Raw genomic sequence first — 24,474 nt, 5'->3', positions numbered from 1 at the left:
AAATTTGGAAGCACACTGTCCTCTACCATGAAAACTACATTTTGAAATCCTGCAAGTTTCTGCTGTAACTCTTTATTCTATTGTTACATATCTGTTTCCAAGTCACTGCCGCTTTATGTAGTGAGCTCCATGTTTTCTTTCTTCTTCAGGGTTAGACACTCATCACAGGACTCTGCATGCTGGGCAAGCACTCTACCACTGCCAGTTTGTTCTTTCTCTTTTCTTCCATCCTTTTTTTGGGGGGAGGGTGGGATAGGGTCCAGGAAGTGGGGAGAGACTCCTTCGTAGCCCAGATTGTCCTGAAATCCTGATCCCACTGTCTGTACATTCCAGAGTTACACAGCAACACACTTCCCAGCCCTTTAGGCGTTTTGACACAAGGTCTAGCTAATTTGCTCAGGTTGGCATTGTGATTCTCCTGCTGCCGCTTCTGAGTAGATGGGATCACAGACCTGTGCCATCATATAGCTGTGCCATGCCCTAGAGCGTGGTTCCCGGTGTGCGTGAGGATGCATTTCGTTTCTCCAGATACATAATTCATAATAATGGAGTCGAGATCCTCGGATGCGTGATTTTACCAGAGGACAACAGACGCTTCTGATGATGTTGGAATTTATAATTGCGCCAATAAATATCTTTGTTATCCCAGCAATGCTTGACACCACCAGATCTTAACTAAGTTACCAATCTGATAGACAAAGTGCTCAATTTCCATACTACTGTGAGGCTGGGCTGTTGCTCACGTCAGGCTTCCACTCCAGTGAAGTGACTATCTCAGGGTTTTGTCCATTTCCTTTTGGATTGGTGTGTGAGTACAGACATGCGCTTTTATGTTTATAGTCTGGGCACTTATCTTCAGTCAATTATGCTACAATACCGTCTCCACATTTTATTTCTTGTTTTGAGACGAGGTTTTACTATGTAGCCTCAAGCTGGCTTCAAACTCATTATCTTGCTGCCTGTCTTTCACTCAGTAGTTGAGAGCACCTCACACAGCGTGCACTGTGTGCTGCCCCACGGGAGCGTATACCAATATTCCTTCCCTCATTTCCTGTTTGAGCTTCAGTCCTGATCCACCCGGAACTTATTCAGGTAACCGCACAATGAGACGAAGTGTGGTCCCTCTGGGGAATCTTTTGTGGCTCCTCTGCACACGGTTCCAAGTCTCTTGACTCTTCAGTGAGTGTTTCAGTCATCTCTGCCAACATCAAGCTTTTTGTTGTTGTTTGTGGGTTGTTGCGTTTTTTTTTTTTTTGAGTCAGGGTCTGTGTAACCCTGGAACTCACTATTGTACATCAGGCTGGCCTCTTCATGTTGGGTGCTGGGGTCAAGTCTTGCAAAATGTGCGCCACCTTACCCAGAACTTTCTGTGTTTTAACTTTTTAAAGTTAGGGTACCTTACTGAAACTGTGAGAGGGAGTAATGGTAGTGTCCTACCTGTGCTTTGACTGTCCTACCTGTGCTTTATGACTGTCCTCCCTGTGCTTTATGACTGTGCTCCCTGTGCTTTAAGACTGTGCTACCTGTGCGCTTTAAGACTGTGCTACCTGTGCTTTATGACTGTCCTCCCTGTGCTTTAAGACTGTGCTCCCTCCTCCCCCACTGGCAAAGTTGGTCCCTTCTGCTCTCATTCCTCAGGAGCAGTTTTGGCTCTTGCAAGTGTTCTGAGTGCTGAGTAGATTCAGAGTGGATCTGTTCACCTCATGTTACTTGGAAGCCTGGAAACCTGGATGTTAGAAGTCCATGCTCAATGTTTTCTTTTCATGCATTTGCCAGCGATTCCGACACGACTGTAAGCTTGTTTGGTTCACTGTGCTGTCTGTAATCACAAATTTAATTAACATTGAACTTGGACCAGTTCCCAGAGCAGTAACATGAATAATTCCTGACCAGCGAAGCCACAGGAGACTATAATTAGATCTCATGAAATAATGGTCTCAAATTATTTTTAAGTGCTTGTAATTTTTAGTAATATTTAGGCCTAGGTACAAACAACAAAAGGAAAACTCAACTGGGAATGTTCTAGTAAGAGACGGGGCTCTTGACATACATGTGCTCTGCCTGGGAAACTTTATAATTTAATTAAATAGAGCAGAGGAATCTGCACAGTGGGAAATAAGGTCACCAGATAAGCTTTTGACCTCTGTTTCCTGTTCTGGGTGGCTCTGCAATCCACTGAGAATTTCACTGCCCTTACCCGGATTTCCCATTTCCTGTTGGTTCTCTCTCCCTCCTTCCCCCACTTCTTGAGCTGCCAAACCAAATCCTCTCAAACAGATAAAGACTCAGTTAATTTGCTGAACAGCTCAGTGCAACTGGGAAGGGACAGCTTCCTGAATTGCTGTGTAAAAAGCACGAGCAGAATAAAAACCGGATCGGTTTCTCCTATGACAGCCTTTCGGGGCTGTACCCATAGAGCAAGTCAACTCATCCTTGCCTCAGCGCTGCAGCTACATGGCTACAACAAGAGGAACTGGCACTGTGGCCACAAGTGTTCTGGACATGGCAAACACCTGAGCCAGTGTAGATGGTAGCTGTACAGGTCACGCTCTCTGGACAGGCAGTCCCGGTATGTGATGACATGAAGCAAAGGGACTGATTTAGAAAGCTCTCTCAGACTGAGGATGTGCCCATGTTTCAAGTGACTTGGATACAGATATAGCACAGAGAAGTTGGAGAAAAATGCTTTACTATTGTGTTCACTATTGCTAGTATCTACCCTAAAACACTGAACCGTGTCTTTTCGCTAAGGGTCGGAACCCAGGCCGGCCTCACACTTCTTTATCACTGCTAATTTACCCCCCCCCCCCACACACACTTTTTTTCCCCTAGACAGGGTTTCTCTGTGTAGCCTTGGCAGTCCTGGAATTCGCTCTGTAGACCAGGCTGGCCTCGAACTCAGAGATCTGCCCACCTCTGCCTTCAAGTGCCTGCACTTAGGGACAAAAGTTGTGCTTCACCACCACTGCCTTGCTCAGACCTTTTACTAAGACATAAACCACAACTAGACAACATAGAAAGAACTAGTCGGTCTTGTCTTTGCCTTTTGGATGTGTGACATTAAAGAGTCAAGAATTGCAAATGTCTTTCTTTCAAGATCACAAAACTGAAAGCAGTCTAATCCCAGCACTGGGAGGCAGAGGCAGGTGGATCTCTGTGAGTTCGAGGCCAGCCTGGTCTACAAAAGCTAGCTCCAGGACAGGTTCCAAAGCTACAGAAAAACTCTCGAAAAAATAAAAAAACAAAAACAACAACAAAAACCACAAAGCTGATATCACATCAGAAGCCTCTCGTAGGGCACTAGCCTGTTCACTGAGAACAGGATTTGTTTGGAGTTTGGATAGTCCCTGTTCCTGTGCCCTTGTGAACGTGAATCACAGGGAACAGAAACTCAAATGTAGGTCCCTGGGGGTTCCTAGACAGTGTTCTTACAAAGTGCCTCTCTGGTTTGAGGATGCCACCCACGGGTTTGCCCTCCCCGTGACTGGACAAAGGGACAGGAACCTGGGCTTGGCACCCGTTAAGTACATTTGGCAGCTCAGAGAAGGCAAAGTGCACGCGTGGCTCCAAGGCAACTTAGGGGTTATTTGTGGTAGAAAGGCAGACACAGATTCAGACAGGTGAGGGCAGGTGCAGGGCTGGGGGTAAAGATGGGTGAGGGGTAAAATGTCTAGGTGGCAGTTAGTTCTCAACCTGTGGGCTGCAACCCCTTGGGGAGGGGGTCAAACGATCCTTTCATAGGGTCACCTGAGACCATCAGAAAACAGATATTTATATCACAATTCATAACAGTAACAAAATTGCAGTTATGAAGTAGCAGTGAAAATAATTTTATGGTTGGAGGTCCAACAACATGAGAAACTGTATTAAAATGTCACAGGGGCTGGAGAGATGGCTCAGTGGTTAAGAGCACCTGGCTGCTCTTCCAGGGGACCAGGGTTCAATTCCCAGCACCCACATACCAGCTCAGAACTGTCCAGTTCCAGGGGATCAGACACTTTCACTCCAATGCACATAAAATAAAGCTAAATAAATTAAAAATGAAATACAATAAAGTGTCTCAGTGTTAGGCGGGCTAAGAACCACTGTAGCAGGCAGTGTAGGCTTTGCTTCATGTGCATAAGGAAAAAAGCACCAGGATTAGAGTCAAGGGAAGGAACATAATCCAAAGTTTGAAGTCTAACTGAACAATGAAGCATGCACCTTCGAGAGAAAAGCTCTTCACCCAGGACACGGCCTAGCACCAGCAGCCGTTCTAACAACGCAAGATATAGGTAGTGTTGAGAGATCAGAAATACAAAAGAAATGTTAAATAAAAGGTTTTGCTTTTATTTAAAATAAATTGCATTTATACAGTCTTTAAATCATGGATTATTGGAAAATACTGGTAGGTCCACCCCTCCCTGGCACCCTCTGGGCTCGTGAGCTAGGGTTTTCTAGCTAGCACCAATGCAGACCGTAACAGCGCAGCGACCAGAACAGAGCCAGTGCAGGCGGTAGAGTTAAGGACATCATGGCAAGTCATGACCATCATGAAGGCATTCTTAATTTAGCAGATACTGAAACTGCATATTCATTATATACTTTAAGAGCATTTAATTAATGCGAGGATGCTACACTTAAGCCATTTCCTAGATGTGAATAGTTTTTAAAAAAACTGTACAATTTTATAAAATTTGTGTTTGTACATTAGTTACACAAAATGCATACTTCATAGAACTTTCTTCATATCGGAACAAAAAGGTCGCATATTTTAGCAGACAGTGAATAGGCTGGTGAATACTAAGAGTGTTGTAATACAGTCTGGTGCAAAGTAAACACGGAACAATGTACAACATGCTTCTTCAAGGAGAGAAGATCAATAGCACTTCCTTCAAGGTCAACGATGTCACTGAACACCAAGCATCTACTGCAGACCTGATTGTATATTAGGAGAGGAGCTAACCGGCTACCAGAAGTAGGGTATTTGAAAAGAGGGCATCAAATTAGACATACATTAAACACATGCATTATACATGATAAATAGACTTCATATAGGTCACACCCTGGGTAACTTGAGTAGATGGCTTGTTTCTTGTTTGGCTAGTGTCAATCAGCGACAGCTGGCTCCCGGTTCACCTACTGCTTCAGATTTCAGTGTGTGGCCCTAGGGAACATTCTGTACTCCACAGTCCACATACTGCATCATGGTAGCAGGTTAATAACCATGCTTGTTAGTGTTCATATTAACCGGTCTGATAAGGCAAGGAATTTTCATGATAAAATGATAAATCTCAAGCTTACTTTATTAAGCAGCATATAAGAAACAATAGCTTTAAAGTTAAATATTGTCATGGCTGTGCAGTTTCTTCACACAGTTTCCTACTCACACCCAACCACTGGTGAGTTTGTAGAACATCTCCTCATCTAAGCTCTCATTCTGGTCTTTGGCCCGAGTTGAGAGAAATATGTAACCACCAATGAACTCATGGACCACCTTGCAGTCTACTTCAGTACAGATGAAGGACAACCGGACCTCATCTGCAAACTCCACGGTGACCTGGGACAGAGACAAAGAACCGTCAGCATCCCCAGCAGCTTCTGTAAGGAAGCACTGTCAGTCCCCAGAGGATTAGCCAGGGACAGCAATGTCTGTGTGTCCAAACAATAAAACAGTGCATCATCCCTTCCCCCATTCCTTTAGTTTGCAAGTTCTCAAGGGATTTAAGCCATTAAGTTCCCAAGCAGTCTCTGGTAATGCAATTAATAAGAATGTCTCTCTTCAGGTCCTGGGAGAAAAATCTACTTCCTGTGTTTTATTTAACATTTGCTTCAGAATTCAACCTTTAGATATTCTGATCAAATATTTCAGAAAGACGCGTTTTCCTGATAGCAACTGATACAACAGATCCAATTGCCAAGCCAAACAGCCTAACAGTAAGACTGTTGCTTTTTTTTGTTTGTTTGTTTGTTTTTTTCCGCCTGAAACAGGGCTTCTCTGTGTAGCCTTGCACGTCCTAGAGCAGGCTGGCCTTGAACTCGGAGATCCTCCTGTCACTGCCCCCAAGTGCTGGCATTAAAGGCTTGCAGCACCAGCACCAGCACCAGCACACCCAGTAAAGACTGTTTTATATGATGTCCATGTAACAAAGAAAATGGGCCCTATCGTGGCTACACAGTGCTACAGGCAGTGGGCACTAGAGTGCAAGCAACTCTTTCAAAGCTGAGCCGGCTACTAAGTGAGCACTCGGACAGTGACCACACCCGAGGCTTCCAGATGGGAGTGAAGTCCAGGCCACCTGCCTGCTTTAGAAGCTGTGAGGGGGCTGTGAGAGGAGCAGGAATGTAAACACCCAGGCCTGGCCAGAGGCCTAGAACATACTCTGACTGCTGCTATGGGAAGGGGCTTAGCTATTACAGAGAGAACATTATGAAATAGTTAAGTTTAAGTGAGAAATGAGTAACAACCATGGTCTAGACTTTAATCCTAAAGATTATTATTTTTTCTTTTTTTTGGATGCTAGGCAAGCACTCTCCCAGTACCCGAGCTATTCCTAGGTTGGCGCTTTCTCTTTCTCTCTTCCCAGTACCTGAGCTACCCTAGGCTCTCTCCTTCCTTCCTTCCTTCCTTCCTTCCTTCCTTCCTTCCTTCCTTCCTTCCTTCCTTCCTTCCTCCCTCCCTCCCTCCCTCCCTCCTTTCATGTCTGGAGTTGTAGATGGTTGTGAACCTCCATGTGGGTGTTAGGAATTGAACCCAGGTCCTTCAGAAGAACAGCAAAGTGCTCTTTGCTGCTGAGCCACCTCCCTATCCTATTCGTTTGTAAGCAAATGCAGACTACCCTGCAGGGCCCCATTTGGATGAGGCTGTAGCCTTGGAAGTTTGGCTACCCATCTAGCACAGGAGCCCAGCTACACTACACCCTGGGCAGAGAGGGCTGTCTTCCCCACCAAGTATGAGAAGTGAAGGGGGCACCAGAACCCAGCAGCCAGACCAACCAAACCAGCCCAGCAGTTAATGGGGATCAAATATCAGTCAAACGGCCTCACAGAACCCAGGGTTCAGAATTTATAGGGCTCCCCCTCTTTGTTTTTCTTAAGTGCTGTGGAACAAATCCAGACCCACTGAACTACACACCCCTCAGCCATCCTCACACTGCTGCCAGCTCACCATTTTGATCTCCCAGTTGACATTCCACTGCTTCATGTTGCTGAACCGCCATGTTTTGATGGCATCTCCCGTGCTGGCATCCATCCGAATCAATCTGTTATATGCAATTCCAATAAGTTCTTCTCTCTTGCCACCTTGAAATCTGTAATATTAAAGAAAACCCCTCAGAATACGGGAGGGGCTCCAACCTTAACAGCTGAACTACTACAGGTAAGGACAGAATCACAATTCTGTGAGCTGTTAAGGGAAGGCCTAGACAATACCATGTTTTAAATTTTGCTGTAGAAGAGGTTACTATGTAGCTCTAAGTAGCTTTGCCTTCAGTGTTTAAGATCTAATTACACGAAGTAGACAAACAACAGCTGCAGACCACAGCAGCACACTGACCTCGCGATGAAGTGTGTGATGCCGAACTCAGGCAGAGACTGCCAAGCTTGAATGAATCTCATCTTGGCTTCAATCAGACTCATCTGGGCTACATTCTGGTGGGCCTCCAAGATTCTTGCTGTTATCTAAACATGATTAAGTATTAAATAATTAGATATTATATCTTTTGTGATAGAAACCAGATAAAACATTTAATTATGTGCCTCATAAAATCATGTTGAATTAGAATTAAAAATTATCTAAAGTTTTTTTTTTTTCGGGATTTCAATAAAGTAATATTGTTAATTTCAGGTTTTATGTGTCACACAAGAAGCATTTAGGATTCTAGTGTGTGCCTGCCAGGACTGAGAGGTTCCTGTCAGGACTGAGAGGTTCCTGCCAGGACTGAGCAGACGCTGGCGAGCGATGACAAGAGAGCGTGTTCAGATTTATATTCAGATGATGGTTGGCATTTAGCAACAAAATGCACCAGGGCTCCAGTCAGGAGACCTGAACATGAAGAAATAGTGGGTACCATCCATGTTCTACGGCAATCAAACAGAATAAATAGTTTACCTACACTCACTTTAGGATGAATTCCCCCTTGGCGGAATAAGGGGTCAGGGTAGGGTGGCTATGAGTACGGCTTTACCATGTTTAATTTCTCTCTCTTTGTAAATATCTCCGTATTACCAACTTACCAAATCTCTTATATAGCCTGGCTGTAGATGGCAATGCGAAGAAAGAAAAAGGGAGCAGAAAGAAAAAAGGAAAAAAAGAAAAGAAGAGGTGATCAGGAAAACAGCAATGAAGCAAAGCAAAGGCCGTGGAACCTGCAATCCAAAATTCTAGCAGAAAACCATGCAGAAAAAGACACTCAGGTGAAACACAGTCAAGGCAGGAATGAGAATGGAAACCAGGAAGCAGCGATTACTGTGCATTCAGAACACAGAAGTGCACACTGCAGATAGTCACTCAGTTAAAGGTGGAAACTCACAGAAGAAAGGGCAAAGCCCTTTCTCCCCTCATGTGCTGTTCTTATGGTGAGGGCAAAGCTAATTATTTTAGTGGCAAAATAAAAATGAATAATCCAAAGCCACGACAGCTTCCTCAGCTCTAGGCGGAGGACATGAGGCATGCACAGGTTCGCAGAAAGATGCTAAGGCTGCACATGAGCGCAGCACCACACTGTTCCTTTATTTGCACAAAAAGGCAGCAGGCCCTCAATTACCATCTGCTTTTTGCATCCTTTTTCCTGGAAGGAGAAACACAAGTTTGCCAAACAGGGCCCTGGGAGCTGTGGCCACACATGTATTGTTTTCAGTTTGGTATGGCAGGACAATTCTTTATTTACAGCTAAAAACTCATACTCACTCAAAATAACCCTGGAAAAGCTCAGCTAAAATATGCATAATTTGGGGGGAAATGCAGATTAAGTATCAGAGGCTATGCTGATATGTGCCTTGGCAGGATCCCCTGCAGCCAATCATTTGATCTCGTGCCTGTGAGCACTGGTAGGGGTCAGGGCAGCCATGCAAAGGCCTGAACTTGAGGGGACAAGATCTGGGCCTACTTAGAGAAGGAGGGGTTGGAAAGGTCTGTGTATTTTACTCAGCTCAAAGTCCCGGAAAGGTCCTTAACCATAAGCCACACACCGCCTTATTGACACTGACAGAACAGAGGACTTTAGGTCACATTCCTGTCCACAACACAAAAGCAGAGAACTATCATCTGTGGACAACAGACACTGAAATAACAGAACCACTAAGGTTTGAAATCATTTGAAGGTAAATAAGTTCATCTGTAGAAACTAGTCTCTTTGCACACAGCTCTCTGGTGAGTAAGGGAAAGCCAGCACCTCCTCCCTTTCTATGGGACTCCCCTAGGCGGCACTTCCGCAACCCCTCACCACCCACTCCCACAGCCTTAACTGGACACACAGACCATTACTGATTAAAGTTCTGACCGGTTCTGTGGAAAGCAAAACTGTTTCAGATTCATTTAATAAAGTAACGTTTAAATTTAAGGAAGGTAATGTTCTATTTAATTTGAACTTTAATGTTTTAAAATGATCCCTTAAAGACAAAAACAAAACTTGATAAAAATGATTTATTTATTTTAGAGGTCTTCTCTCTCCCCCATCCACGCTGAAGCCTTTCCTTTTAAGGCCTGCTGTTCAGTGTAGAGAATCCTGGGGGCTCTCAAGTCAAATTCCCCTCCCTGCAAAGGACCTCGAGTAATTCACCAACATGCCATTCTCCTGGACAGCAAGCCTTTTATGGTATTACTCTCCAGGACAGGAATTCCAAAGAAAGTGGACAAGAGAGTGTTCTATTAGGGTTAAGACAGTGATGGAGATATAACATTATATTTCTCACACCTTTAACCCCAGAAGTCGGGAGGCAGAGGCAGGCAGATCTCTGCTACACAAAGAAACCCTGTCTCAAAACACTCTCCTTCACGACCCCCCCCCCCCCCAATTTATTTTCTCGGTGTTGGTTAATCTATCTCGGCAAACACAAGTATTAAAGATACTTTGGGGGAAGTGCTGAGTGTGCTTTTTTGGTCTTATCTTGGCAGGGACCAAAGAATCCGGCCTTTAAGAGCATTTCAGGTCTTGAGGGTCCTTTGAGAGTGCTCTCCTTGGATTGCGTAGAATAAACAGGCTGCTGATGCTGCTTCCCAGTATCTATCCTATTAACGTTATAGAAGATTAACAACATTTTAAACAGACCCTCACCTCCTCCATTTCCTGTTTTATACGCTACGAAAGCTAGTAACTTTCACTTAAGAGGAGAAACAGCATTTAAAGCATGAGGACACTATTATAAAACTAGCTAATTAAGTAGAATGAAATACCTGTTTGTTCTTGTACTTTTTTAGGTAGCGAGGGGATACCAGGCACTCGGGATTGATGTCAGTTGTGATCTGCTCTGGAATTAGCTGAGGATCTGGGTTAAGATGCTGCATCTTCAGGAAGGAGAGGATGTTCTGAACCTCTAAATTATAGGAACTGTCCGCCATGGTCTTGCCTTTGGAAGCTAATCTGCAGGCTGCCATCCAGTGTGCGTACTGCTTCTCCTGTGGAAAGAAAGAGGGGGATGAAGCCACACAGTGCTCGGAACCTAGGTGTAAAATGTAGGCACAGCTGGCCATCCAACTCACATGAGAGCCAGAGAAAAGTGACTTTAATTGGAAAACTTACATTATCACAACGAAGCCAAATTTCATTCATGCCCTCTGCAACCGGAATTAGGAGTTTTATGTTAAATTTTTGGCCCGAAATGTTTACATCTGGGGTAACTTCACATCCTGTAATAATAAATTAAATTATAAAAGTGTATAAAGGAAATCCTGAGCCAATAAAAATAGCCTCATTTTGTGAGATCTTAACACGGTGAATTCTGCCACAACACTTTAAGAACACCTCAATACGACGGATGCCACTTTGGCACTCACACTGGAGCCAAGGACTCAAACACATACATTTATCAACTCTAAGAATCCAAATGGTCATCTTGGCCTCCACGTAAATGTTTAAATATTAAAGGAAAGGGTACTGTAGGTAAAGAGATCTCTCTTCTTTCCAGGAACATTACCACATACAAACAGCTGTCTTGTAAATCCTTCTGTAGAACTTTTCAAACACGTGGGAAGCTGTGGTGAAATTAAAACAGGTGTGTGAAGACACACAAATCTCACTGGTCTCTCAAGGTGATTCTGCAAACAGTCTTTAAAAAACAGAAAAAAAAAAAAAACTGGCCAGGAGGTGGTGCACACTTTAATCCCAGCACTCGGGAGGCAGAGGCAGGTGGAACTCTGTGAGTTCAAGACTAGCTTGGTCTACAAGAGCTAGTTCCAGGACAGCTAGGGCTGTTACACAGAGAAACCCTGTCTCAAAACAAAACAAACAAACAAAAAAACCCCAAAAAAACAAAAATAAAAAACTGAACTGAATTAGGGAGTCTTTTCTACTATTAATTAATCATTTACCACTCATGCAGCCATGACATCAATATCTGGCACATTTTAACATTTTCTCCCTAAATCCTGTTTTATCCCAACCTCTCTATCCCCTTTTCTGTCCAAATGCACCAGCAGGGAGTTTCTGCTGGGAAGACGCTTCCGGCCAGTGCAGGCTGGATTTGTTTGGCGGGCCTCCCGCAGACTCAGATGGGATCCAGGCCTCTTCCACATTCCCAGTGCGTACAAGTGAACTCTACTAGGATCCCTTTTGCATCTTAAGCCAGACCCCATTAACACCATGACATTCACCACCTCACAGAAGAATAAAAATCAGCACCTCTCACCACCTCCTTCCCTCGGAACCTTCCTAAACTGTCACTGCCCACACTGGCAGTGATTTACAAAGGGTGCTAGGAACTGAACCCAGGGTCTAAAACACATTTGATACACACTCTACCACTGAATGTCACTCCTGGTCCCCAGATGGAGAGGTAAGTCTTCTTCCACCAGAGGCCCCCAACACGGTGCATGAGGTTCTTGCTCTAGTCATAAGCCTGAATGAGTAAGAGTGCTAGCTAGGGCTGGAGGAGGTGTGGCTGAGTAGTTCCAGATGCATAAGGACAGGAGTTCAGTTCCCAACTTACAACTGCCTCTCATTACAGCTCCAGGGGATCTGATGCCCTCTTCTAGACTACTCAGGCACCTGCACATACAACACACACTTAAAAATGAGATACTTTTAAAAAATATTAAATAAAAAAGCAGAGCTAACAGCTGAGCCCTCGCTGAAGCATGGCCCAGGCTGCAGGCACTCAATGAGGAGGCCCATATGCCTCAAGTTCCAGCTTTCACTGCTCACAGCTTTCAATCTGACAAGGCAAAAGGAAACTCATGCTGGCTGTTAGGAGCCTAGCAGGAACATCCTGGACTTGTCTCAGGAGCTGGGGGAAAACAGTGAAGATAGAAGAACAGGGATGGAAGAGGAAAACAGGCCAAGGCTCCGCCTGTGACCAGGATGAAGGGCAGAGGGTGAGACAAGGACTGCAGATGAGGGACCCGAACAACATCAGTGGTCCTCATGTTTTCTGACCTTAAAGATCAGGAGACATCACAAATTTACCTGATGAGAGAGCTAAATGTCGTGTACTTCAACTCGGGTCCACCCAGAGATCAGAACAAATACCCACATGCAACTGAACACACAAACTGGAGAACCAAGAACACGGCAAAGCCTCCAAAGGTATATGCAATTCCACAGGTCACACGAGGCCCCCTTACCTCTGAGGTTCATCTGATGAGCAGGTGTACCACTGGACTCTTCTCGGCTCTTATAGCAGGAGATGGATGTGTCTTTGAATGTGCACCAGTACTGCTTGTACCCTTTTAAAGTCAACTTTTTTGGCCTAGATAGCAAACAGAATTGAGACAATAACCACTTTGACGTGACTTTATCAGGGCTGTTCTAGCAGTTAAATTTCACAGTGCTGAAAAACACAAAGCCAGTTTTACAGGGCTGACATCATCTGCCTTTGGCCAGCTTGGCCTGGTGTGGCCCCCTTCTCAGTCTACTCCAGAAGATAGCAAACACCAAGGGTAGAGAGCCCCAGCCCGCACGTCACCTTTAAGCTGTCCATCTGGAAAACCCTGCAGATGCAGTGGTGCCCACAGCATCATGGCTGTGGAAATCTCTGCACATGTATACTCAACATGACCCATGACACGGACATGCCACTCCAGAGCTGAACACAGAATGCGGCACAGTGAAAGTGTGGAAAAGGGAAATGGGGACATAGAGAAGTTTTGAAATTGTCCTTTTCTCAGAAGCGCTCTATTCTGTGAGCTACAGCATTTCCAGCCTCCCTCGTGAAGTGCTTATCCCGCAAGTTTCCCAGAGCACAGCAGGCAAGTGGAGAATCGGCACCACAGCTGTCTCCCACCTACCTACTGCTCAGCTCTCAGCTTTGAAGATTACAAATGGATTGCTTCAAAGTCTAGACAAACTCACTGGGACCTTACAAGAGAGGGTCCAGCGGCACATGAACATAAGGCAATGGAGTCTGGAGCTCTGAGCAAGGACGTAACACTGGCATTCCCAGGACACCATGTGCCACTTTTAATGCAGACCACTGATGTCAGCCACTACTACCAACTATGATACAATCAGCCCTGATGACTTTAAGATCAAATAAAGCAATGATTTTTGTGGTTTTAGTTTAGTGAACATGATTTTAAGTGTATATCTAATTGGTAAATCTTACAGATTTATTTTATAAATAATTGACAATCGAATTACTGTAAATTTAAATGAGAACCTGATCATAAAACTGATAGTTCTTCTTGATATTTAAAATCCATCCCACTTTTGTACTTACTTGAAAACTTTAATATAGTCAGCAAGTTCTGGAATTGAAGTAATGTCACCCTAGGTAAAGGATTAAAATAGTATTTTTCTTAATCTTTTAAATTTAGTTTGGTATCTGATTTTAAAACTGCTTATTTAATATTAAAAATACAGTTGTTAAAGATATAAATGATATGATCATATTAGATGGTCTTATTACAAAGGCATTTTCAAATATTACACAAAGCTAATAAAAATTTGAACATGACATTTGTACAACTTCCAAGAATGTATTGTTACTTCTAAATATAGCTGAAATGGTTTACAGCAATATATGAAAAGATTATAAATCATAATGGCACCAAGAAAAATGTTTCTTCATCAATAACTCCTTCCTCAGTTTTAAAAAAAACTGAAAAAAAAGAAGCAATATTTAGGTTATCATGAGGCTCATTTCTCTTCCTTCTGTTGTGTATCAAGTAAGCTGACTTACCACGGCTTGATGATGCTTCCAAAACAAGTACTTAGAGAGGGCTTCAGAATGGGACGCCCTAGAGGTCAGTGACACTATTTCCTCAGTAAAGGTTTTCTGGGGTGGAGAGTAAGGCCCTGGCGTTGATCCTTCCACCACAAAAAACTTCTCTGAAAATCTATGACAAACTTCTGGAAAGAACTGAACACTTTTCTCCACCTTCCAGATGCCATAGCTGGCCATGGAAAACCCACAAAAAGGTGAGCCTCAACTAAGTCAGACATTAGCTGAAGAGCCGCTCACCAGAACGGTTGCTGTCTTCCCGCCTTCCAAAGTGATCTCCAGGTCGGAAAGGGCAGCGTCCACTTCGTCCACGTCTTTGTCACTGTTGTTCAGATGGTTCTCTGACGTCATGATCGACAGCTTATTGATATGATACTGAAACCACACAGCATGTTGTTGAAAAGATTGTTCAGCTGCAGAACTTTAAGATGGAATTACTACCTGGCTCTATACTGGATGCTTTTTTATCTGATTTGCAAAGACAAAGCATCAGGGGAGGATGCTGGAGAGCTGATGGCTCAGTAGCTAAAAGCACTAGCTGCTTACAGTGAATCCGGGTTTGATTTCTAGCAGCCACATGGCAGCTCACAACCTTCTACAACTGCAGGTCCAGTGAATCCAGCGCCCTCTTCTGGTCTCCACAGATACTGCACAAACATGTGCACAGACAAAACTGCAGATAAAACACCTCAACACTTAAAATGTCCTGAAACCTGAAGGGTAAAAAGCAAGGGCCATGGCACCAGGGAGCAGTGTGACAGACCTGATCAGAAAAACTTATCCAAAATGAGTGCAGTCTCTGTGTACATACAAACGGATCCAGTTTCTGCCTCCCTGGGTATGACGGGAGGCATTTACAGAGCTGAGTTTTGGTTGTTTTGTTGCGGGGTGGCTGGCTTTCAGTGCATTCTGTCCTGTGCCTTGAACAGATAGATGCACATCCCAGGAAGCCTCAAGTCACGCATGAAGTCTCCTGTAGAGACGAACTCACTAGCTTGTCTCACATCACTGAGAAAATGAGCCCTCATTGGCCTACAGTCCTAATCACTCAGAGCAAAGCATCACCATCCTAACTCCACTAGCTCCACTTTCCCCAGTTCTGTCTTCAATACTCCATAGTCTCAGCCATCGAAGAATAAGAAACCGTTCATATGTGTGAACAGAGAATGTGTAAGTGCAATCAGACTTCTATCTAGCTAGGAAACAGTCTTAGGCATAGAATCTTCTAAAATATAAAATAGCTGTTTTTAGGGCTGAAGAGATGGCTCAGAGGTTAAGAGCACTGGCTGCTCTTTCAGGTACTGAGTTCAATCCCCAGCAACCATGTAGTGACTCACAGCCATCTGTAATAAGATCTGGTGTCCTTTTCTGGCGTCCAAGCATACATGCAGGTAGAACACTATACATAAAGATTTATTTAAGAAATAGCTATTTTAAAATACACTTGGTGACTCAGAATATTAAAAATCTATTAAGTTTTGCTATCAAGTCTGAGAGATTTTATGAGAGATCAACAGCATCTGGTGTAATTCTCATAAGCTGCTACTCAAGGCATAAGCGGCTCTGAACTTCTAAAGTATCCATTTACTTGACTATGTGTGGGAACACCTCAATTCATGGACCCAAGGCCAACTACCAGTCCTGTATTCTAAGACTCAGTAGCAAATAGTTATACCTTCAAATTGGGCAAGCAGATCTTTGTGGGGACAGAACTGTGATAACCAATGAGAACAAGGGAAGCAGAGACTGTCAGGCACATGGACTTGTAATAACCAATGAGAACAAGTCAGGCCTGTGGCGCCAGGCTTTCCTCACGCCCACAGGAAGCCTGTCCCTTTGGGAATGGAGACAGAGGAGTGGATGGGGAGGTGGTAGATGAGAATCGGGGAGTGGGGGAGAATGGGAAGAGAGGAGGGAGGGAAACTGTGGTTGGCATGTAAAATAAACAAAAAAATGTTAATAAAATAAATAAACAAACAAATAAAGAAAGCAAAAAGGATTATGTAAAGAGCTGGTTAAAATGTAGACCCCCTTTCCTCCCACTATCCCACCACAGAGATCCTGACTCAGCAACTGTGTGGCTCAGCCTGAAATCCACATTTTAAAAAGCACTTTGGCTGATCCTGATACAAGAGGTCCTGTTATCATCTTAATAATTTTGCAGCTTTTTTTTAATCCAGTTTATACTAAATTATTTTATTTCTTCTTGCTATAATAAGCCTAATTTACAGAGATCTAGGTGCCCCAAAGACAGAGCAGTTCAATGTGTGGGTTGTAGGCTCCACCATACTTTGTTCTCAATGGTGAGGAGCAGAAAAATGAGTTCTATTCAGTGTGGTAACACTGGGAAGGACAAGAGTCCATCATCCATCCATCCACCAACCCACCTATCCATCATCCATCCATCCACCCACCTACCCATCCATCATCCATCTACCCACCCACCCACCCACCCATCAATCCATCCACCCACCCACCCACCCACCCACCCACCCATCAATCCATCCACCCACCCACCTATCCATCATTCATCTATCCACTAAAATGGTCCAAGAGAGCTATGCTTTGAGGCCCTTCAATTACTGTGAATAGAATCTAAGTTTTGCTGGGATATAGCCCAGTGGTACAAAGCTTGCTTAGCATGTGCAAGACTATGGGCTCAATTCCTAACACAATACCTAAACAACAACAAAATGATAAAGAATACTGTTATAAAATTTAAACCTATGGTTTTTCACAGATGTATTTTACACATCTTATTCTTGCTTTTGGCAAAATTTTCCACCAGAAAACAATGAGTCTGTATTCAAAATGTGAAAGATATATTTAAAGAGTCACTCAGGTAAGAGCTTCCCAGTGAACTGTGCCAGATTTAATTCAGGAATTTCTCCAGACAGCTGGAAGGACCTGAGAAATGTAAGATTTTTTTTTTTTAAAGACAGGGTTTCTCTGTAGTTTTGGGGCTTGTCCTGGAACTAGTTCTTGTGGAACAGGCTGGCCTTGAACTCACAGAGATCTGCCTGCCTCACCTCCCGAGTGCTGGGATTAAAGGTGTCTGCCACCATCGTCCAGCTAACTTAAAGTTTTTTTAAATTGATTTTTATTAAGTTCTACATTTTTCTCTGCTTCCCTCCCCACTTCAACCCTCTTCCAAGGTCCCCACGCTCCCAATTTACTCAGGAGATCTTGTCTTTTTTCTACTTCTCTAACTGTTAAGATTCTAAACCAGCTGCTTAGTCAACTCTCTGGAATAGCTGATGAATTCACCAACCCGCCAGCAAGGATGTGTGCCCTGTGTCCTCTACCTTCCAACGGTGACCCTGGGTTGTAGCTAAACTTTCTGGTGCTTTGGTGCATTTGGAAGGTTGGCAGCATTTTTGTGTTCTGAGAAAAGTGAATCCTTACAGTTAGAGATTTTTCACTGAGGACCAGCCTTGTGTCTCCCACTTCTATTTAAAGACTATTAATTGCGCTGGGACCTTAGGGAAGACTAGAGTCCCATCACAACCCAACAATACTTGCCAAAGCCCTACTCATACAGACATACTGAAATCTGAAAGAGAATCAAGCTGCTGACAATGGACCTCAGTGCTTCTAAGAACGCTGGTTTGTCTACAGCCATACTGGAGGGTGGATCAGTAATGGGAGTGGGGTAATTTAATTCTGAAACATGTGTTATCCAAGGCTCACATTTGGAGAAATACTGGCTTAAAGAAACATTAGCTTTCTACTTAATAATATTGTAAAACACATTTATCCTACTCTCCTGCCACTGTGCAATGTACCTTATCATCAACTTAATAGTATTAGTATTTTATTTCCAAGAGAAAACTGACTTAACTTCAGGTTACTATAGGCTAGAAGGGAAATGACATTTTTTCCCCACAAGATCAAAAGTACCACTGATTCCTTTTTCTTCTTTTATTTCTTTTTCTTTTTCTTTTGTTTTCTTCAAGACAGCATTTCACTATATAGCTCTGTAGACCAGGCTGGTCTCGAACTCACAGAGATCTGCCTGCCTCTGCCTCCTGAGTACTGGGATTAAAGGCGTGTGCCACCTTTGCCTGGCAATTCTTAAATATATATATGTATATTAAGATTTATTCATTTATTATATATATAATATTCTGCCTGTATGTATGCCTGAACACCAGAAGAAGGCACCAGATCTCATTCTAGATGGTTGTGAGCCACTATGTTGTTGCTGGAAATTAAACTCGGGACCTCTGGAAGAGCAGTCAGAACACCTTAATCTCTGAGCCATCTCTCCAGCCTTGTTTCTTTTTTGTATGTTTGTTTATTTTTTGAGACAGGGTTTCTCTGTATAATAGTCCTGGCTGTCCTGGAACTCACTTGGTAGACCAGGCTGGCCTCAAACTCACTGAGATCCACCTGCCTTTGCCTCTTAAGTGCTGGGATTGAAGGCGTGTGCCACCACCACCCAACTGACTCTTAAATATTTTATTTATTTATTTATTTATCTATCTATCCATCCATCCATCCATCCATCCATCCATCCATCCATCCATCCATCCATCCATTTATTTATTTAGTTAGTTTTTCGAGACAGGGTTTCTATGTAGCCTTGGAGCCTGTCCTGGAACTAGCTCTGGTAGACCAGGTTGGCCTCGAACTCACAGAGATCAGCCTGCTTCTGACTCCCGAGTGCTGGGATTAAAGGTGTGCACCACCACCGCCAGGCTGATTCTTAAATATTTTAAAACAAAATGAAACAAAAATAATCATTAGCTGGGCCTTGGCGGCACACACATTTAATTTCAGAACTAGGGTGGCAAAACAGGTGGATCTCTGAGTTCGAGGCCAGCCTGGGCTACACAGTGAGTTCCAGGACAGCCAAGGCTACACAGAGAAACCCTGTCTAGAAAAAACAAAATAAGAAAAAAATAATAATCATGCTTGTTTCACTTTTGTAAATGTCCACTTACGATGTTTACAAATTTTCATTAGTGTGTTTGCATGTCCAGGCACATGTGCACATGGAAGTGAGAAGACCACATTAAAACAAAGGAGTCTCACTACGTAGCCCTAGCTGCCCTAGCCTCACAGAAATCCACCTGCCTCTGCCTCCCCAGGGCTGGGATTAAGGGCGTGTGCCAATATGCCCAGCCTCAGATGATTTTGGGAGTTGGTTCTCTCCTTCCACCAAGTAGATCCTGAATACCAAACTTGGGTTACCATGCTTGGTAGCACACATCTGCTTGCTGGGCCAGCTTGCCAGCTTTGTGTGCCACTCCCTACACAGCAAAAACAACAATATCAAATGCTTGTATGGTTACTACAGCGCTCTCTTCTTCCCAGTTAAGAACCAGTCACTATGTTACATTACCTGCAAGGCTGCAAACATCATCATCTCCTCCTCGGTGCACTCAATCTCTTCCAGGAGAAGAGCCCACTTGGCCTGCTCATAAAGTTGATTGATTCTGATAGCATCGTACTGCAGAACGAGGGGAAACACGGGTTTTAACACACAATATTCAATACCAGAAAGTTTTCAGTGTTAAATATTCACTTTTGAGGCTTGAGAGATGGCTCAGCAGTTAGGAGTGCATACTATTCCTAGCACCCATGTAAGATGGCTCATAATTGCCTGAATTCTAGATCCCAGGGGTTCTGATATGTCTGGCCTCTGTGGGCTCTTGCACTCAAATACACCTAAATTTTAAAATAGTCTCCTTTTTAATAAAATTATTTTATGAGTGTTTTGTTCTTGTGTACATGTATACACTATATGCGTGCCTGGTGCCTGCTGGGTCTCCTGGAACTGGAGTTAATGCATGGTTGTAAGCTACCATGTAAGTCCTACCATGTAGGACTTGCCAGGTCCCCTGCAAGTGCTCTTAACCAGTAATCTATCTTTCTAGCACCCCTTCTCCACATTTTGAGACAAGGGTCTCACTATGTAGCCTTGGTTGGCCTTAGCTTGCTGTCTAGACTAACTAGTCTTGAATTCAGAGATCCTCTTGCCTCTGCCTCCTGGGTGTTGCCATTAAAAGCTTGCACTACGGCTTTAACACCATAAATACTCATGTTTAAAGCATGACAAAAAGTAATTTTTTTCAATTTTTTATTATCAAAATGGTTAATTCTAAAAAAGGAAGAGATCTATTATGTTAGATATGACTATAGATACATCTAATTTTCTATTTAAAATGACAAACTATGACAAGAAAATTACTCAGGGATTTAGTTCAGTAGGCAGAAGGGATTGCCTAGCAAGAGCGAGGATTTGACCCCTAGCACTGAAGGGAAAAAAGAAGGTTCACGTAACGACCATGTGTTCTAGTTTGAAGGAGGGCGTGGTGGCTCACGACTGCTACGCTGGCACTGGGAAAGCTAAAGCAGGAGGATCCTTGGTTTCTACGCCAGCCCAGGCTGCACAGCAAGGCACCATCTCAAAAACAGAACAAACCCCACAAAACTGGGTACTGATCTATGCTTGTAATCCACACCCAGAGTCTATAGTTTCATACTAAGTTCCACAGCCTATGCAGAATGGCTGGATTCTGTCTCAAAAAGCAAACAAAACACCAGATAAAGAAAGGAAGGGGGGGGGGGAGAGAAATCTAGTTGGAAAGAATTAAAACAAGGTACAAATATAGATTGATTTTAACATTATTATTCTGACTTGCCACAATAGAACTCAGTGAGTACAAATTAATTACTTTGGGAAATATCTCACTCACAGAGAAACACGAGAAGGGTAGACCCTTGGGAGGAGGAGCTATTTTAAATGTCCAAAACAGGAAGACAGAGAAACTTTTGGAAAGTATGTGTATCCATATCATTAGACTGTCCATTTAATTATATTAGCGAAAAGAAACACTCTCTTAAAACGCTAACCAAACATTCCACTCACTCCCCAACCTACAACTAAAAGTAGATATGATGTGGCCAAAAAATAAAACTTTGATAGTTCTGTACACACAGGTTGCTGTATACATGTTATACACAGAATTGTGTGAGCACATAATGAAAGACAAGACACTAGATCAGTGTTTCTCAACCTGTAGGCCTGCATAACTGTAATTTTGCTGCTGTTATGAATTGTAATGTAAATATTGGTTTTCCAATGGTTGCAGGCCACCCCTCTGAAAGGGTTGTACAAACCCCAAAGGGGTCAGGCCCACAGGTTGAGAACCACTGATGTAGTGTCTTATCTTTCATTATGTGCTCACATAATTCTGTGTATAACTTGTATACAGCAACCCTAAGAAAATACCAGATTTATTCAGAATACACACACTTTTGCTTAAAGGTCTGGGTTTTGAATATTATTCAAGACTTGCTACAGTGTCTTAACATTCAAATGAGAATGGAAACAGGCAGAAAAGACTCCTTGTGATCCTTGGTACCTTTGGATTCAAATCAAAAAAGCTGTAATACTTGAATCGGAGTAGCAAGGCCTCATTTTCCTTCACATCCTGCTCCATTAGCGATCTCGAGGAATCAAGCCACCTGAACAAATGGAGAAGAGCGCTGAGCAAAGCAAACACAATTAACCAAAACACCCCACCCCTACCAGGTACAGTCTTTCCTTGTGCCTGGCCCCCTAAAACTTACCCTTGGGTAGGCCTAGTGATGAATGCTTTTTAAAATCCCAGCACTGGGGAGGCAGAGACAGGTAGATCTCTGTGAATTTTGGGTCAGCCTGGTCTACAGATTGAGTTCCAGGACAGCCAGGGCTACATAGAGATACCCTGTCTCAAAAAACCAAAAACTTACCCTTGGTTCGTTTTTGCTTTATCAAGAAGAGCTTGAGGCTTGAACATCTTTGCCAGTATTTCTGGTGATGTTACCGGCTGACTGACAGCAAGTATCCCGGGATTGCCTTCTGACAGAGCACTGTCACCAAACCAGGCAGAAGTTGGTGACAAGGGGCTTCCATCATGAGCATCGTAAGTGGGCGTCATTGTTTTGCTGTAAAGTCCGGGGCTGGAGTATATGCCTCCTAGTAAGTGAGAGGAGACAGCTGTGAGGGGGACTCAGACTCAGCTCAGTAAGCACACACACTATGGCAGGAAGCACAATGAGCCACAAGCTTCAATCTGGAAGGAAAGCTTAGCACATTATTTGCCTGCCTCAAAACACAAAATAACTGTGCTCGTACAACAGAACACACAGTACCAAAGCCGTGATGTGATTAAAGTGGTGGCGGTTCTGAGGAGAAAGCCAGCTGAGGGAACTAGGATGAGGCCATAGCTGAAGCGCACAGACCAACACTGTGTGTGTGATTGTGGTGAGGCTCACCTTTCAGAGGGCCAATGTAAAGAACATCGATGCCTATAGGAAAGGAAAGAAAGGAGTTCAGAAGGCAAAGGAAAGGCAACATCAGAAGACAAAGGAATGAAGAGGAAACGGGGAAGAGGGGAAATAGACTTGTCCCAATTGTGGATCATGGGTAGGTGCATTAAAATCTCAGGAGCTTCAACAGAAATACAGTATTTTGTCCAATGCAAAAATGAAGCTGTCACCTCATTTATCTAAGGGTACCTCAGTGTGACAGGGCGAGGCATACAGGAGAGGCTACATAAATGAAGCACCCTAGCTAATGATACAACACATGCTCTTTCACCTGAAAAACAGAATTAAGGATATCAAAGACATGTCTCAATCTGTTATATTCTATCCGGTCCTGTCCTGTTTTTAGAGACAGGCTCTCACACTGTGGTCTAGGCTGGCCTCAGACTTAGGGCCATTGTCCTGACTCATTTTCTGCTGCTACACTGTCACTGGATGTGGAAAGAAGAGGGTTAATAATCCACCCTCCCCCAGTTATCTAACTGAAGAATAAGCTTAGGCATCCTCCTTCCTCCCACCCCTGTGAGACTGAAGGACTTTCACTGAACGTATCTTGTCAGCCATCCATATCTGACCCACTATCCCTGAGTCCTGTGCTGTGTCCATGGCAATGCTGTGGGGCCAGAGAGGAGGCAGGAGCACAGTCAGTTCTGAGGCACTGTTCTCTAGGGGGTCACTGGCAAACTTAAAATCAGGACCCCGTGGAAGGGTAAGGGTTCCCATCCTCACCAAAGGCAGGAATCTCTTCTCCAGCTCATCTGCTAAGGGAGTACACATAAACGCAGTACGGAAGAATATTAACTACTTGGCAGAAACTCCTTTACTTAAAAAACCTATTTGTTGAATAAATCTTTCACTAAGAATGTTGGAATACTGACATTTTTCCTACTAGATGTACTAGAATTACTTAGAGCTGAGCAGTTAAAATGGATGACTCTCAAGTTTCCAATAGAGAAAAGTATGTCAACAGAGCCCACTCTCCATCTACAGCCTGCATTTTACAGAGCACAGCTCCACTTGTCTACAGATACTACAGGACAACAACTCATTTAGTGTCTTGACAAATTTATTTTCACCCTGGAGAACAAAACTGAGAACAGAGGCTAAAGGACGCGTTCTCGGTCAAGAGCCAGCAAGCTGCCGGCCATGTTGGACTAGCTGGTGTTGCCTGTTTGCACACTGCCTTCATGCAATACAAGTCAAACCATTCCCAACCCACATGCGTCTGACTGTTGAGCGTCTCGGGGGCAAACGGAGCTTCTGTAAACAGTTCTGTGCTTATTTCCCAATGTTGGCCTCACCGCTGGGTCAGAGGACATGCATAGTTTAGATTCCATCAGGGCCAGCTCAAAGGCTAACCCTAACTTGTCTTCCTATGTGCCTGCTCTCATATCTATTTCAGGCAGAAATCAAACAGAGTGAGATGAAGAAAGAGATTCAGTCAGCAACAAAATATGGAGAGATAACTTTCATAAAAAGGAAATTTGTCCAAAAAGCACTATATTCTGGGCTACTCCACACAATTCACACATGGCTCTTGGGAGGGTTGCTGTATTAGAACACAGTAAAATGACCACAAACATAATGCTAACGTGCAGGTGAGACTCTAGAACATAAAAACAATATCACTAAAGACCAAAATATAAAGAAGAAGGAACAGTCTAGGCATGTAAAAAAAAGATCAATAGAATAAGAAGAGCTACTGGCTAATACAAGAAATATTCTACCATCCCAGTGTTTAAAGCATCTATCAAGGAAATGAGAAATAAAGTAACCCTGAGATACTATTAACTGTCAAAA

General features: G+C 43.5%; 1 protein-coding gene across 2 annotated transcripts in view; it reads right to left on the bottom strand.

Annotated features, from left to right (window-relative positions):
* Nucleotides 1–5,267: 5,267 nt before the first annotated feature.
* The window catches only part of Fermt2 (FERM domain containing kindlin 2), a 76,777-nt gene continuing 57,570 nt past the window's right edge, over nt 5,268–24,474 (bottom strand). Inside the window, exons 5-16 of one of the 2 annotated variants that reach the window (XM_038309890.2) lie at nt 22,624–22,656; nt 22,099–22,324; nt 21,729–21,831; nt 19,703–19,810; nt 14,596–14,730; nt 13,852–13,901; nt 12,758–12,882; nt 10,719–10,825; nt 10,373–10,594; nt 7,535–7,659; nt 7,148–7,289; nt 5,268–5,539 (exon numbers count right to left, since the gene is read on the bottom strand). In XM_038309890.2, the coding sequence (XP_038165818.1) occupies nt 5,366–5,539; nt 7,148–7,289; nt 7,535–7,659; nt 10,373–10,594; nt 10,719–10,825; nt 12,758–12,882; nt 13,852–13,901; nt 14,596–14,730; nt 19,703–19,810; nt 21,729–21,831; nt 22,099–22,324; nt 22,624–22,656 (1,550 nt within the window). In that variant the 3' untranslated portion in view covers nt 5,268–5,365. The remainder of the gene's footprint in view (nt 5,540–7,147; nt 7,290–7,534; nt 7,660–10,372; nt 10,595–10,718; nt 10,826–12,757; nt 12,883–13,851; nt 13,902–14,595; nt 14,731–19,702; nt 19,811–21,728; nt 21,832–22,098; nt 22,325–22,623; nt 22,657–24,474) is intronic. The other variant, XM_038309891.2, reaches the window with a different exon arrangement.

This window comes from Arvicola amphibius, chromosome 13, assembly GCF_903992535.2.
Source record: "Arvicola amphibius chromosome 13, mArvAmp1.2, whole genome shotgun sequence".
NCBI lineage: Eukaryota > Metazoa > Chordata > Mammalia > Rodentia > Cricetidae > Arvicola > Arvicola amphibius.
This window is presented reverse-complemented; position numbering and strand designations above follow the sequence as displayed.